Below are 16,712 nucleotides of genomic sequence, written 5' to 3'. Positions count from 1 at the left end.
ATTGACGTAGAGTGGTATGTTCTCCTTCACACTTCCTGAAGTCAATGACAATCTCCTTCATTTTGTCAACATTGAGGGAGAGATTATTGTAGTAAAGCCACGATGCTCTGTTCTAAGCGTATTTTGCTTTTCTAAGTGCATTGTTAGCACTTCCCCATTTCACTCTCCCTCTTTTCTTGAAAAGTGGATCAAATCCAATGATTCTGGAAAATCACAACCAGTGAATCTATTACATCTGCAGCAAGCTCCTTTAGAATCTTAGGGTGTTGGCCATCAAGTGCCAAAGATTTGTCACACTTAATACCATAAATTTTTCCACTTCTTTTTCCTCGGTTGATATTAATTTCCTCATTTGTTTAGTGCCTATTTACTGTTCAGTTCTGGAACAAAACTCGTGTCTTCCACGAAGACAGAGCAAATTTTTGTTCAATGCGCTCACTAGTTCCTTATTCCCTATGGTAATTTCTCCGGTCTGATTCTAATAGATCAAACTGGCTAGTTTACTCTCATTCTATTTTTTCTCCTCATCAACCTCAAAGGTTTCCCTTTGCTAGTTTACAAAACACTCCTAATCCTTAGATTTGATTTTTTTTTGCAATATTCTAAGCCTCTTTTAGTCTCATTGACCAGCAAATCATTTGAAACCGCATGCTGCTTCAATTGCCCACAACTCACCGTACCCAACCAGCCTGTGCTTATAAGAGTCAAAATTGTGTCCAACATTTGATGTGGTTCCGTGATTGGACAACATTTGCTGAACAATTGTGAACATGCTCAGAATTGCACTGACAACCAATGTTATTAGGCAAACTCGCAGTGTGGCACATTTCCTCAAGCTAGAAGATACATTAATACCCAAGGCCCTGTACTTTGCAAACAGGTAGAAAATGTACACACATTGTACCACTTTGAATTAAACAATATAGGTAATAGCCATTCTCTGCTTCATTCCCCAGGGCAACACCTTGACCAGAGTTAAATTTCCTGCTTCAAATTTAAATCAAGCTTGGCAGATAACTATCAGTTAACTGGTGCATTTTCCACACCAATGCCTCTACCAGGATGCACTACCCAACTAATCAGCAATCCCTTCTCATGCATTATAAATCGTTGTTCTCTTTATATTTGACATTCCAGTGAATTGTCCTGATGAGTGCAAGGCAAAACATTAACACCATCTTTTGAGATATGCAAGTAATTGGCTTTGTCTAAGTTTAAGATTTTTTTATGTGATCAATATTCTTGGGTCAAGAATTTGGGATGAAGCTATCAAAAACATAACACAAATGTGCCTTCTAGATCATTCTTGCCAATTTGATTGTTCCAGTCAATAAGATTAACACCACTCTCCTATTATTACATTGTCTTTGTTACAAGCTCCAATTATTTCTTATTTATGGTATAACTACTGTTAGGGGATTTAAATAGCGAGAATCAGAAAACTCTGGTTGAAGTAGTTTTAAGTATTTTACCCATATTCATTTTACTTCTTGATCTTGAAGTCAGATTTCTTTGCTCAAGTCCTTATGGCATCCTTTACCACCAAAGTTATCGCTCTTCCTCCATCTTTGTGCCTGTATATCCAAAATATTGTGTACCCGGGAATAGTTATTTCCCACCTTGCAACCATGTCACTAATGGCGTTTAGATTCAAATCATTTACTTCTTTGTACCATTAGTTCAACTACTTTATTGCAACTGCTTCATGCAGATAAAAGAACTTTTAATGACTTTTTTTAAAACTTCTATTCCCAGCAATGAATTTATCCATTGATGTGTAATTTTTGTTAAACTCTGTCCCTTCTTTTCCTGATTGTTAAATTCTGTCCCTTCTTAGCTGTTGAAAACTATAGGTTGACTAATTAGATAGATAGTGGTGAAATGTGCAACCCTGCCACATGGAGTGATTGAAGTTCAACAAATACACAAGTGAGATGAAAAGACAGAAATCTCAACCAACTCACTGAATGGTTGAACCAGTTTGACGGATTAAATGATCTACTCCTACACCTATTTATATTAGAGTGTGAAGTAGTAATTAGCGCGAGGCAGCACTATAATCACTGGTATAACCAGTTGGGTCACATGGGTTGCTTCTGTGCTGTAGATTCTATGTATAGCTCATTTGCTTGTGGGATCCCCTTTAAATAATATCTAGCTAGGTATGTTAAGCACAAACACTTGAGAGGCAAAGTACTCTGTAAAATCTGTTTTCATTTTCTTTGCTTTGCTCTCAGCAACATTTTCAACGTTTCTCTAATCAGACAGTATTGAAATACTTGTTTGAAGAGCAAGTTAAATTTAGTAAGCAATTAACATTGGGAAGGAGCAGGAACAATGCCAATGCAAGATCTGCAATTTACCAAATGGCCCATTATCCTACATACTCTGCTTATCTCTTCAGTTCCTGCAGTTTTTCACCTTTTTTTGAATCAGGATAGAAACGTGCAATATCATTTGGGGCCAGACTTTATTCAGGTGATCCAAACAATTTGAGCTCTCCGCAGAAAAATCTGAGTACCTTGCGAGAGCAGGACAAATACAATGAGTGCAATGAATTGAGTTAAATTAACAAACGCAGCATGTTATGTTCAAACAGGTATGATCTTCCGAAGCTCACGGGAGTCTGTAAAATTCTTGTAGAAAAATACTCCGGTTCCACGAAATAATTTTGTGCACTTTTAACAAGTAAAAAAGATGCGTGAAGATCGAGTCTATTCCGAGTCAGGATACACCGTGAAACACTTTCATTTAAATGATCGAATTTGAATCCATGCTTCCAAAATGCCTTTTGATAGTCAATTTCAGAGATTGTCAGGGTCAAGCTGCTCATCTGAATATATTTAATGCTATACTTCTGCTTCAAAAACATTTTTATTCCATAGTATCGGAAATTGCTCAAATTAAAAAGAGATGTTTTTAACAATTAAGAATTGTTAAACAACAGAAGTACTACACAGTTAAAAGTTAAACAGAAAGCACAGTCATACAGAGATTTGGTAACGCCCAATTACCGCACAAGGACTGGTTTATCACCATTCACAATCAGGGATCGTATTCGACAGGCCAGCACAGCCAATGCAGCACACACTGGCGCAAAGGCGTATTTCTTTTCTTCATAATGATGCAAAACAAATGCTCAAACCCTTCAGTTGTTTTGTAATTAGTGGTCGCATTCCACGATTCCCCGACCGAAAGAAAATACACTGAACAAGGGGCGGGGAAAGAAAAGATTAAGTAGCAAAGGAAGGGACAGGGAATCAAAACGCTGTTTGTTGAAATGCAAAGCTTCGCTCTATTGTCGCCACACCTTCACTGCAGGAAATACTTATCCAAGTGAAACACTCCACAGTTGAGGAGCACCACGGAAAGCCATTTCAAATTAAAATTCAACGTTTGAGGGGGCATTCTCGCCTCGGTTTTTCACCCTCAAGAACAATAGAGGAGCAAATGGTCACGGAGGTCGTTTTGTCCCCGTCCACCCCCAAAGCATGACGATGGACGTGGAGACGGGGGAGTTAATAAAGCAGCTCCGGATCCCACTCAACCCAAACCATTGCCCATCTTCCCGCTGGGTTTACAAACACCTGTGTGTTTAGCCCGAGAAGCCTCCCACTCTCTCCACTCACTCACTCCACACACTTTAAAAAAAACACTTACTGTTCCGGCTGACCGCGCCTGATTTCGAAAAGGGGACCCATGGAAGATTTAGAGGGGGACAGGATCCCCGCTCATGCAGCACATTTTTACCTTCCTCTCACATCTCCTCCCCACCCCCCGACTTGGGCGTGAAGGGAAAATCGGAGCCGATCGCCCGCTGCGTCACCACCCTGCTCCCCGCGGCACGGCAAGCTTCGCCATTGGTCAGGCCCAGCAACTAACCTGGCCGCCATTGGGCCGCTCCGGCTGCCGGAACCAGCCAATCGGGAAGCGCGTACTTGGTTGCCAACACGGGGTCGCCTGTCAACAATCCGCTCCCCGCCCCCTCCCCCTCCGCCAGGGTCTCGGGAAGATGGGGAGGTGAATACCGCCACCATTGCAGCCAGCTCACTCACCTGTCTCTCCCCCCCCCCTCCCCAGGCACTGGAAACCACCTCTGGGAAAGGATCACCCGCCGACGTGATCACAGCCTTTTAGTAAAATGTGAGTTAAAAGTGTGGCAATTCCGACATTCAAGGAGGAAACATTGTAAGATCGTTCTCCAGTGAACTGGATTTTTTTTCTCTCCAAAATTTATTTCTTTACGTCGATTACTCATGTCAGCATTGTGAAACCTTGACCAAATTTTTCCGCCAAGATGAACTTTGCCATTGATCGTTTCTCTGCCATTTCTAGTGAATGGATATGCACTTATTAAGCTGCAGTTGTAATTTTAAAGTGAGTTTTTTCAATTCAACTATCTGAATATTTGATAATACTTGATAAGTATTAAGCAAAACTCTCAGTCTTAATTATTAGAGTGTTGATTACTCAGACAACAAAGCAGTAGTTCAACTCATGTAGATCATCAAATGAACTTCCAATGACCACATACATATGTGGATGATGGGGAGTTGCCGGCGTTGGACTGGGGGTAGGCACAATAAGTAGTTTCACAACACCAGGTTAAAGTCCAACAGGTTTATTTGGTAGCACGAGCTTTTGGAGTGCACTCCTTCATCAGGTGAGTGATCAGCTCTGATTTTCCCTTCGCACCAAAGTCAGGGGAGATGTGGGAGGAATATATATGGATGACAGGGTCCTCAACTGTGTCCATTCCATTTCCTGCAATTCTGGTATAATATAATATAAGAAATAGGAGCAGGAGTAGGCCATCTAGCCCTTCGAGCCTGCCCCGCCATTCAATAAGATCATGGCTGATCTGTTGTGGCTCAGTTCCACTTTCCCGCCCTCTCCCCATAACCCTTAATCCCCTCTCTTATCAAGAACCCATCAACCCGCTTCTTAAAAATATTTAGCGAGGCAGCCTCCACCACTTCAACGGGCAGAGAATTCCAGAGATTCACCACCCTTTGAGTGAAGAAGTTCCTCCTCAACTCCGTTCTAAACCGCCTCCCCTTTATCTTGAGGCTGTGCCCCCTAGTCCTACTGTCTTTTTTGAGCGGGAAGAGTCTCTCCACCTCTATCCTATCCATCCCATTCATCATCTTATACGTCTCAATGAGATCTCCCCTCATTCTTCTAAACTCTAACGAGTACAAGCCTAGTTTTTTCAGCCTCTCCTCATAGCTCAATCCCCTCAACTCAACTCATCTCTTCCCCTCCCTCCTAGGGCCACAACAGGTTTTTATTCATTCTCACCACCCCCCGCCCCATTCAATGGATCATCATCTGCCATTTCCACCTCCTCTAGTATAATGTCACCACTAAACATATCTTTTCAACCCCTCCCCTTTCAGCATTCCAAAGGAACTGTTCCCTCTGTAATATTCTGGTCTGCTTCTCAATCATACCACAACAGTGACTCATCTCACTGCACGTTTTGATGCAAGTGTAAGAGAAGCAACACCTGCCCTTTTACCTCCACCCTTCTCGCTGCCCAAAACCTCACCTATTCCATCCTAGATCATACTGTGATTTATTAGCAACTCTTTCTATGTTGGGGAGACCAAATGAGATTCAATAACATATTGCGGAACATTTCCATTCATGGCATTGAGCTTCCACTCACCTATCATTTTGATGTACAGCCTACTCCCACTCTGGTCTTTTTGTTTAAACTTTTTCGATGAAGCATAAGGTCAATTTGAGGAACAACACTTCATTTTTAGGTTTAACACTTTACTACCATTGGGGTTCAACACAAAATTCAACAATTTCATAGCATAACTTCTGCCCCCATTTTTCTGATTGCAAATGTTAGTGACGATTCTGCTGATCCGACTTACACCTCCCCTAAACACACCTTTTATTTTCCGTCCTATTACCACCTCCTTTTGCCTCACACAATCGTCTCATTTGTCATATAATCTCTCCAACCTTCTACCTAACACAGCCTTTCCCCTTCAATCCTGTCACCATTTCTCCTTTCCCTGCCTCTGTACTTGCTTGATTGGTTAGCTCAGTTGGCTGGATGGTTGATTTGTGATGAAGAACGATGCTAACAGTGTGGGTTCAATTTCTGTACTGGCTGAGGTTATTCTCAACCTTGCGCCATACCTGAAGTGTGGTAATCCTCAGGTTAAATCACCAACCTATGGCCATCTGGAACTATAGTTACTTTGCTTTTACTTGCTTGAAACCAGTTATATCTCTAAGTTTTTCTGATTTTGATGGAAGGTTATCAACTTGAAGTGTTAACTCTGTTTCTCCCACCACGATGCTGTCTGATCTGCTGAGTATTTTCAGTCTTTTCTGTTTTTTCATTCAGATTCACAATATTTGCAGCACTTTACTTTTGTCAATGTTCACCTTGTGCATTTTTCTCGTATTAACTTCTGCTCTCTTCTTCCTCCTCTTGTGAAAATGCTAATTCATTGCTCAGGTGATGGTCACTTTGCAATACCTTACTACTAGTTCAAAATGTTCCATGATAGTCTCAGGGTTAGATGGTAAATTTATTGTCACATCAACCTGCCAGGCCAGCACTGTTGTACAACTGCACAAAAAACCTATCAAATATTGTGTCAAATGTACTATTATGTCAATGTTCACAAACATAATCATGTTAACTCCAAAATCTTTTCTGCAATCCTCATATCATTATTCAATCCTAACCAGCTGTGTTCCATTGACAACATTCCTTTTGCCTCCCTGTCAGTGTCGGCATTAGTTCATTCTGAAGCCAAATGGTGAGGTATGAAACCAGACATCAATCTTTTGACCTAATGCTAGATTTATTTACAGAAGGTAACATTACATATGCCTGCCTCCTCCCTAACCAAAACCCAGAATCACAGCAGCCCTTTTTGTATGTGCTCAAGGCACTTAAACAATGCTCGTCACCCGGTATTCTTAATCTTGCTCGTGCGACTAACATCCATTAACAGATTCCCCTCTTCTAAAGTAAGACTTTCTAACATATAAACAATATTTCAAAACAAATTGAAAAAAATGAGAAAGAAAAAATGATTTTTAGATTAAAAAAAATCCCTCTTCCAGAACGTTCAATAATTTATTTGTGCAAGCATTCCTTTTTGTAAATCAATCTGACAATTGCTAATTTGTTCAACCAATTTTATCCTGAGCTATTTTCTCTCTACCATCTTTATTTTACTAGCAAGGTCATCAATCTTTTTTTCAGTCACAATCTTTGTTGAGTATACATTACCCCAAAGGGAGTGGTCACCTACATAGCATTCAATGAACCAAATACTCTCAAAATGCCTGTTGCATTATACTTGTTATGATCCCAGCTGATGTTAGGATTGGACATCTGGCTTGATTGATCCAAACTTTTTATTTTTGTTTAGAAACATGGAGGGTGACCATTGAACAGAGTCACATGAGTTAATTGATTAACTTTTAACAAAAGAATAAAACATTTAATAAATAAAAAAAGATGAATTACACCTTCATCCCAACTATATCTTTGTAGTATAAACCAATTTGTAAGGATAAAGCGGGTTACAAAATCTATCTTATATTCAAATGTTCACAATCAGTACTCCAGGAGGCTGAATTAGGGGGCAATGACAGGAAGTAGTGCTGGGGGAGGCTCTTTGTGGAGCTCCATTGGGAGGATTTCCCTATTGTGTGAGAAATTTCCTGTGTCTATGGGGAGAGTATTCCCTGTGTTCATGGGTTGGAGAGGGTGTCCACTGTGTCTCTGGTGGTTGGTGGTTGGGGGTGTGGGGGGAAGCCTCTATCTGCATGTGGAAGAGATTCCTGTGTTGCCTATTGGAAATCTCAGGATTTCTGGCTGCCAGTTTTTTCCAGCCCCGCCCCCACCAGCGTGACAGTATGGGCCACACCTCCAGATTTTTCTGCACTGAGTGCTGGATTATCTGGAGAGAAAAGCTGGTTGTGCAGCCTGAGAGCTACGTGCTGGTTTTCTTGCCTCAGCTAATACGCTGTACAGAGAATGGGAATTCTGCCCTTGGTGTCAATTTTTGTCTAATTACTCTCCTGTAAAACACTGTAGAACATTTACTGCATTAAATGAAAGTTGTTGTTAAATTTGTAGCTGTTAACCCATCAAAAACCAAGGACTTAACTGGAGATGCTCTTCGGCTGTAAAATTCACCTATTGGAGAAAATAGTTAAACCAAGTATTTGTTTCTGATCCCGCTCCAATATCTTTTGAAAACCTGTTTGACAAAATAGATTTCTCAGTTGACTGCAGAACCTGGCACTATTGGTCAAAGTTTTCAAATTACGAGAAATGTAATGTGAACAGTAAGAGCAATAGAGCCCATTTTAATTAACAAAGACATTGTAAGTGAAAGGACAAGAAAACTATCAATATGATTGTGTTAAATGAAACAAAGAAACGGTAAACGCTGTTAACATTTTGCATGTCTGTTAATTTCTGCAACAAAAACAGATAAGTTAATTAAAAGAGAAAATGCTGGAAATCCTCAACAGATCTGGCAACATCTGTGGAGGGAAACATTAAAATTTGAATTTAACTTTCTGCAAGTGGGTGACATTGAATAAGTTAAAATTTCAGTGTTTCAAGTCAATGACTCTTGGTCAGATTTTGAATTGTGACTTTAAATGTCAAAGAATTAGTTACTTGATTTCAAAACTGAATATATTTTATTGTGAACTTTTCCATCAACTTTCCTCATATAGAGTATTTTAGTTAACTAAAATGATTCTTAATGATGTATAAAACTGGTGTGAACCACTTTTCCTGTAGGCACAATGAGCGGAAGAGATCTTCGAAGGTTCATCACAAATCACAGAGCAGAAGATGCAGGTAAAGTACAATAAATCTTGCTTACAATAACCCAGCCAATTACTCAGCTTGTTAATGCTGTAACTCGTGCAATTCAGATTGTGCAGAGTTAGGTCATCTGAGGTGGGCAATGCTCTACCATTGGTCAACAAAAATATTTGGGAAGGGAAAATCTTCCAGCCTTTCCAATTCTAACTCTGATATTTCAGTTGGTGGAGGTAGTGTGCAGCTGAGATATACAGATCATAGGTTTCAGATTTGAATCATAATTTGCTCTGAGTTCGCTGATCTCGAGACAGTGACAATAAGGTGATTACAACTGGCATTAACCAGGGGAAGAATAAGCCAAAGCTCTGAATTGCTATCAATTGAAAGGTTTGTTTTCATAGCGTATGTTGGCTGTTTCCAGGGAAGCACACCGAAACAAATATCAGCTGCTGGTGGAGGGCCATCAACTCGGTGAAGGACGCACTTTGGTCCACCCGAAACTTGCTGATCTTCCAGTTGAAAGATTTGTCCTCGACCATGTGTTGCAGACAGGCACTTCCCAAGGTCCAGGGCTGAGGGACGCGCTCAAGCTCGGGGCACCACTGCAAAGGCACAAAAAGGGAAAGGCCACTGTGTAAAGCCTTTCAGCCAAGGCAGACCGAGGGGCTGGTAACTGTAGAACACCCTCGGCCTGTGTAACTGTGTGCTGATCTGAAAACAACAGCACACAGTAAAATCTGATGTATGTACATAGTTTTAAGTTTTGAAATGTAATTAATGTAATGTTGTGTAAATAAGCATCATATAGTACTGTAAAAATGACTTTTCTTTGCACTGTCTGTAATTATTGGATTTGTCGTTTTGCAGTGGTTTATTTGAGAGTTTTTTAATGAATAAAGTATATTTTTGAAATTAAAAAAAATGTTGGAAAGCTTTCTAAGGTTTACTCAAATTATAAATTCTTATTTACCTGAACTTTAAAGCCAACCTGCTAAAGATGTAGTGTAAAATTTAGTGTTCGTTTGTTGAAGTCAGTTTTAAATAAACATAGGTGAATAAAAAGAAAAACAAAATTAGTGAACATACAAATAAGTTGCAGCCATTACTCCTGTAAAACCTAAAGCTGGCTGAATATAAGACAATTTTTTATTCAGATTTTAAATTCAGAAGTAAACAACTATAAAATTGCATTTCTAATAGATTAGTATTAATGGTCCTGGTTTTAATATTCGTTAAGTAAACACAGTACTCATTGCCTAAAGTAAACTACTTACTGTTTCAGCTTGAATAGTTTGCATTTATGTTGACCATTATACACTGGGATTTAGCACAAAACAAATATAAAACAGGGGTAATAAAGGTAGAATTGGATTCAGGAAATACTGAAATAATTTAAACACCACAGAGTAGTGAACAATTCATCAATTAGGTTGTACGTTACCATGATGCATTGTTTGCACCAACTGTTGATTTAAAGTACGATTAAATATCTGGTTTTAAAGTTAATTTCTGTAGTTTTTCTTATGATGTTATTTGCTATATTATTTGTTATGTTAACAAAAAGTGTTTTTTGATACTTACTGGTAGTTTCTCACTTAGTGAGAATCAGGAATTATTAAAGAAAACATAGAAAATTAAATTTGTTTGTAATGTCACTGCCTACATTGCAAAATATTAATCAATTAATATTAGTATTTTACAGTGTTATTTTTGTTCTATCTTGACAGGATTTTATGAATTTTGTTAATAACTAATAAAACTTCAATGGATTTAAAATATATCATGTGAATTGAATAGGACAGTCAATTAAGTAGTTAAGTAGCAGTGATGTAGAGGTGCGTATTTTATCAAAAGCAAAACAATATATAATTAACATAAATCCTCACATCAGTCTGTCTGGTAAAAGGAGGAGTAAGTCTGATTAGGGATCAAAAATGGACCTATTCAGGGAGACAGGGGGCATGACTAAATAAGCACATTGCATCCATCTTTACCAAGGAAGATGCTGCTGCCAAAGCTGGAGTATAAGAGGTGGCATTTCATTCACTTGATGGGCTAAACATTAATTATTAAAAAAAAGAGGTGAATAGAAACATTGATTGGCAGAGTGTTAGGGATCTCACCTACTGTATAGTGAGCCAGCCAGCGACCCATGCTGTCTCTTTTCATGAAGGCTTAAGCAACCACAAATGAATTAGGCAGAGGCGAAGACAGTGTAGGCCTTGCCCTGGACTCAGGACCCCAGGAGGAAGTCACATCTACCAAAAATTGTAGGCCAATTAGAGGCCACTGGTTCTTGTGTTCAGCAGTGTCACTGAGTTTGTGGCTTCTGCTGGAAGGATAGACACAGGAGTCACTGGATTGACAGACCTGTCCACCACTAAGTTAATACCAGTGGTGGCAGGATAAGGCCTTTAGGTCACTTAACCAATGACTTAATTTGTCTCTTAAGGGCCTCAATGTATAATGGGGAAGGGAAGTCATGGGTTTTCCCACTTAGGACTTAATTCTAGTGGAGGTGAGAAGGCAGCAGGTTTCTGGCACACCTGCCTAAGTACATATCTTTCTCACTTCCAACTCTCTACCAGTGAAAACACAATATTTTGCCCAAAACGTCACCAGGATCAGATCAGATGGAGCAAGGATAAAGAGGGAAGTACATGGGGAAATTGTAGAGGCATTGGCCAAAATCTTGCATTCCACCTTAGGTGCATGGGTGGTGTCAGAATGTTCTAGAATTGTAGATGTTATACCTTAGTTCAAAAAAGTGTATGAGAATGAACCCAGCAACTACAGTTTGATCTTGTTTGTTGGGAAAGCTGTCAGAAATGATAATCTGAAACAAAGGTAACTTCAACAAATGCGGGTTAATTAAGGCAAAATGTGTTTAATTAATTTGATTGAGTTTTTTTTAAATAAAGCTATGTCAATGAGATAACAAGATTGATGGTAATCAATGTGCTGTACATGAACTTCCAAAGGCCAAATGAAGCCACATAACAGACTTGTCAGCAAACTTAAAGCCCCTGTAATAAAGGAGACAGTGGCAGCGTGGATACAACGTTGGCTGAGTGACAGGATCCAGGGAGTCATGGTAAACTGTTGTTTTCCAACTAGAAGAAGGTATATAGTGGGATGGTCTTCACAGTTTGCTGATCTATGTTAAGGTTTGAATATGCAGATGACAAAATTTGCAAGTATTATGAACTGTGGGAAGGATAATGATAAACTCCAAGAAGACACTGCCAGTAGAATGGGTTGACAAAATTTAATGTGGAGAAGAGTGAAGTGATACAAGCTGATAGGAAGAATGAAGAGAGCAATCTAAAATAAAGGATACAGTTCTAAAAGACATACAGGACCAGGCAGACCTTGGTGTATGTGTGCATAAATCATTGAAAGGGGCATGGCAGGTCAAGAATGCATATGAGACCCTGAGCCTTATAAATAGAGGTATAAAAGCAAGGAAGTTCTTGGGAACTTTTATAAAATACTTACTTAGCATCAACTGGTGTATTGTGTTCAATTCTGGACAACACACTTTAAGAAGTACGTGAACGCACTAGGGAGCGTGCAGAAAAGATCTACAAAAAATATTCCAGGATGAGAGACCTCCGTTGCATAGCTTTATTGGTGAAGGTGGGGCTGTTTTCCTTAAAGAAGAGAAAGTTGAAAGAAAATTTGGTAAGAGTGCTCAAAATGATGAGGAGTCCAGACAGATAGGGTGAAACCATTCCTGTTGGTGGAGGGTTGAGAACTAGAGGACACCAATATAAATTGATTTTCTAGAAGCAACAGGAGGAATTTTATTTCTTAGGCACAGTGAGTCATTAGGATCTGTAATATATTGCCTGAGAATGTTGTGGAGGTGGATTCTGGTGTGAATTTCAAAATGAAATAAGATAACTATCTTCAGAAAAAAAATTGCAGGCCGATGACAAAAAGACAGAGGAGTGGGATTAGCTGAATTGCTCCTGAAGAGATGGATGTGGCAGGCTGAATGGTCTTTGTATGTGCTATAATTGTCCTATGATGCAATGTAAAACTAAGTATTAATTGAAGAATTAAGATGTTGACCGCAACATTTTATTTTGTCTTGTACAATGAACCCTGAGCATGCATTGATAGTTTTTATGTTTTTATAATTTTTTATTAGAGAAGTTGGTGATAAGAATGATGAATGGCCTTGGAAGTCAGAAGTACAAACCAGTTGACTATGGACAACTTCACGCTCTGGCTGAAGCTAAAAAGATGGCATGCCTTGATACTGATCTTAAGGTAAATCATTTTTGTGCATAGTTAATAACAAATAATCCATATCATGAATGGTTATTAACAAAAGATTATAAAAAAGTTTATCAGAAAATTCCTCTATTTTCTCATTGCCCTACGTGGCAAGTTCTCAATTTTATCTCTTTCATCGCAGAATTACAGAACAGGCATCAATTTGTGTACTCAGGTGACCATTTCTACACATCTCTCCACATTGACTTGCAGAAAGCAGGTCACCACCTTGCCTTACAGCTGGGGAACTTTGCAGAATGCAGTGTTTTGGCATAGAAACTCAAACAGAAAGGAAAAAAAATCACCACGATTGCACGCCAGCTATGAAAATGTTAATTTCAAAACATATGCTTAACCTTTGATCTGGTGGTAGCTTGCTGATTGGATTTTCTTTAAGATGCTTCTTCATCTATTATGACTGTGAAACAACTGTAAGAATAAAAATACATAAATATCAGACTATCAACCCTATGTAGTAAAAAATAAATTTTAAATTATAAGTAGGATTTAAAGAGTTTATTCTGTTCACTGTTCTTCCCTTTTCTTTCTTCATCCCCATTCTCCTCTTGTATAGAGACAGGGTCGAAAAGACCATCAGTATCTCATGTATCACCATCCCATATTTCTAGTAAACCCTAATACCTGGGGGAAGCAATGGCACAAAAAAATTGCTATGACAAATTTTAGGGACAACTAAGGCAATCAAATAAACTCCATTTGGACGTGGTTAATGAAGATGCATGATGTTATGTAAGCAAACTAACTATTCAACCCACTTGATCCAATTCCTTTGTAGAACATTAGGGATGATGTGGAGATGCCAGCATTGGACTGGGGTAAGCACAGTAAAAAGTCTCACAACACCAGGTTAAAGTCCAACAGATTTATTTGGTAGCACAAGCCACAAGCTTTCAGATCACAGCCCCTTCATCAGGTGAGTGGGAGTTCTGTTCACAAACAGGGCATATATAGATACAAACTCAATTTACAAGATAACGGTTGGAATACGAGTCTTTACAGGTAATCAAGTCTTAAAGATAAAGACAATGTGAGTGGAGAGGGGGTTAAGCACAGATTAAAGAGATTTGTATTGTCTCCAGCCAGGACGGTTAGAGAGGTAAGTCGTGGCAGTTACAGTGTGACATGAACTCAAGATCCCGGTTGAGACTGTCCTCATGAGCGTGGAACTTGGCTATCAGTTTTTAAAGAGATGTGTATTATGCAGGGAAAGGATGTCCTGAGGCATGGTAAATTGGGGAGACCATGCAGACGCTATAACAACGGATGAATGAACACCACTCAACAACCACCAGACAGGAGTGTTCTCTTCCTGTAGTGTAACACTTTAGCAGTCTTGGGCATTCAGCCTCTGATCTTCGGGTAAGCATTCTCCAAGGGGGCCTTCATGACACATGACAACACAAAATCACTGAGCAAAAACTGATAGCCAAGTTCCGCACACATGAGGACGGTCTCAACCGGGAAGTTGGGTTCATGTCACACTATCTGTGTAGTTGTTTGTCCATCATTGTCGATGAGGACCTCGACACCATTATTCATTTTGAGGCTGGATGCAATGTATTCGAAGATGGCTGATCAGGCTAATTTGGGCACGGAATGTCCTGGCACATATTGGACACACTTGTGTAGGCACTGTAGTTGTTACGCTGGTGGCTGTCTGGATTTGCGCAGCTCGCGCTTAAGTTGTGCTTCAACAATGTACCTTGCTTCATAAGCTTGACAGCCCTTGTGGATGAGGCAGCAGCAGGTAGGGCGGTTTTGTGCCAGTGTTTTCCAGATGGTCGTTTCTCTGTCAGGCGATTTCAGGGAGGCCTTGAGTGTGTATAAAAAGGAAGAGGCTGGCTAGGGTGAATGTTGGTCCCTTAGAGGATGATAAGGGGGACTTATTGGTAGGGGATGGGGATATGGCTGAGGTCCTGAATAACTTTTTTGCTTCTGTCTTCACGGAGGAGGACGTGAATAATTTGCTGGGTGTTAGAGATGGAAAGGTGGTAGGACTGGAGGGTCTTAATGACATTACTGTTACTAGAGAGGAGGTGCTCGACAGACTGGAGGGGCTGATTGTGGACAAGTTGCCAGGACCGGATGGAATGCATCCGAGGGTTCTGAAAGAAATGGCGGAGGTGATAGTGGATGCCTTGGTGGTTATTTTCCAGACGTCGCTGGATTACGGGGAAGTGCCGGAAGATTGGAAAGCGGCTAATGTTACGCCATTGTTTAAGAAGGGTGCCAGGCAAAAGGCAGGGAATTATAGGCCGGTTAGTTTAACGACTGTTGTAGGTAAAATGTTAGAATCCGTCATCAAGGAGGAAATAGCGAGGCATCTTGAGAGGAATTGCTTGATAGAGCAGATGCAGCACGGTTTCGTTAAAGGGAAGTCGTGTCTGACAAATTTACTGGAGTTCTATGAGGTTGTGTCTAGGGCGGTGGATAGAGGAGAGCCGGTGGATGTGGTCTTTCTTGATTTTCAGAAGGCGTTTAACAAGGTACCTCACAAGAGGTTATTGCAGAAGGTCAGGGGACATGGAGTTGGGGGTAGGGTGTTAGCGTGGATAGAGGATTGGTTGTCAAATAGGAGGCAGAGAGTAGGGGTCAATGGGTGCTATTCGGATTGGCGGATGGTGACTAGTGGAGTGCCCCAGGGGTCGGTGCTGGGGCCTCAGCTATTTACCATTTATATAGATGATCTGGAGGAGGGAACCGAGTGTAGGGTGTCGACATTTGCTGATGACTCCAAGATTGGTGGAACGGCAAATTGTGCGGAGGGTATGGAGAGTCTACAGAAGGATCTAGATAGGCTGGGCGAATGGGCCAGGAAATGACAAATGGAATTTAATGTTGGCAAGTGCGAGGTGGTCCACTTTGGTAGGAATAATGGTAGGAAGGATTATACTTACGTGGCGAAAAACTGCAGCAGGCGACGGTGCAGAGGGACCTTGGGATCCTTGTGCATGAGTCGCAAAAACCCAGCTTGCAGGTGCAGCAGGTGGTCAGGAAGGCGAATGGGATGCTGGCCTTCATAGCGAGGGGGATTGAATATAAAAGTAGGGAGGTCTTGCTGCGGCTGTATAGGGCATTGGTGAGGCCGCAGCTGGAGTACTGTGTGCAGTTTTGGGCGCCGTACTTATGCAAGGATATTTTGGCCTTGGAGGGAGTGCAGAGGAGGTTTACTAGGCTGATGCCAGAGTTGAGGAGGTTGAGCTATGAGGAGAGGCTGAATAAACTAGGCTTGTACTCGTTAGAGTTTAGAAGAATGAGGGGAGATCTCATTGAGACGTATAAGATGATGAATGGGATGGATAGGATAGAAGTGGAGAGACTCTTCCCGCTCAGAAAGGATAGTAGGACTAGGGGGCACAGCCTCAAGATAAAGGGGGGGCGGTTTAGAACGGAGTTGAGGAGGAACTTCTTCACTCAAAGGGTGGTGAATCTATGGAATTCTCTGCCCGTTGAAGTGGTGGAGGCCACCTTGCTAAATATTTTTAAGACGCGGGTTGATGGGTTTTTGATAAGAGAGGGGATTAAGGGTTATGGGGAGAGGGCGGGAATGTGGAACTGAGCCACGACAGATCAGCCA

General features: G+C 40.6%; 2 protein-coding genes across 11 annotated transcripts in view; one reads left to right on the top strand and one right to left on the bottom strand.

Moving 5' to 3' along the window:
- Positions 1-3,841, bottom strand: part of pkp4 (plakophilin 4) — a 158,485-nt gene extending 154,644 nt beyond the window's left edge. For 3 of the 6 annotated variants that reach the window (XM_080199111.1, XM_080199113.1, XM_080199115.1), the window contains exon 1: positions 3,661-3,840. The gene's annotated coding sequence lies outside the window, so the exon portion shown is untranslated. Of the gene's footprint in view, positions 1-3,660 lie in introns of all 6 variants that reach the window. The other 3 variants (XM_080199117.1, XM_080199116.1, XM_080199112.1) reach the window with 2 other exon arrangements.
- A 178-nt stretch (positions 3,842-4,019) lies between these two features.
- LOC145350138 (coiled-coil domain-containing protein 148-like) overlaps positions 4,020-16,712 on the top strand; it is a 91,720-nt gene continuing 79,027 nt past the window's right edge. The window contains exons 1-4 of one of the 5 annotated variants that reach the window (XM_080199109.1): positions 4,020-4,143; positions 4,336-4,377; positions 8,804-8,863; positions 12,987-13,108. In XM_080199109.1, coding sequence (XP_080055235.1) covers positions 8,809-8,863; positions 12,987-13,108 — 177 coding nt within the window. In that variant the 5' untranslated portion in view covers positions 4,020-4,143; positions 4,336-4,377; positions 8,804-8,808. Of the gene's footprint in view, positions 4,378-8,803; positions 8,864-12,986; positions 13,109-16,712 lie in introns of all 5 variants that reach the window. The other 4 variants (XM_080199107.1, XM_080199110.1, XM_080199108.1 and 1 more) reach the window with 4 other exon arrangements.

The sequence above is a fragment of the Carcharhinus amblyrhynchos genome, chromosome 11 (assembly GCF_965287045.1).
Source record: "Carcharhinus amblyrhynchos chromosome 11, sCarAmb.v2.hapA, whole genome shotgun sequence".
NCBI lineage: Eukaryota > Metazoa > Chordata > Chondrichthyes > Carcharhiniformes > Carcharhinidae > Carcharhinus > Carcharhinus amblyrhynchos.
Note: the sequence above shows the minus strand (reverse complement) of the source record. Positions and strands in the feature narration are given on the sequence as shown.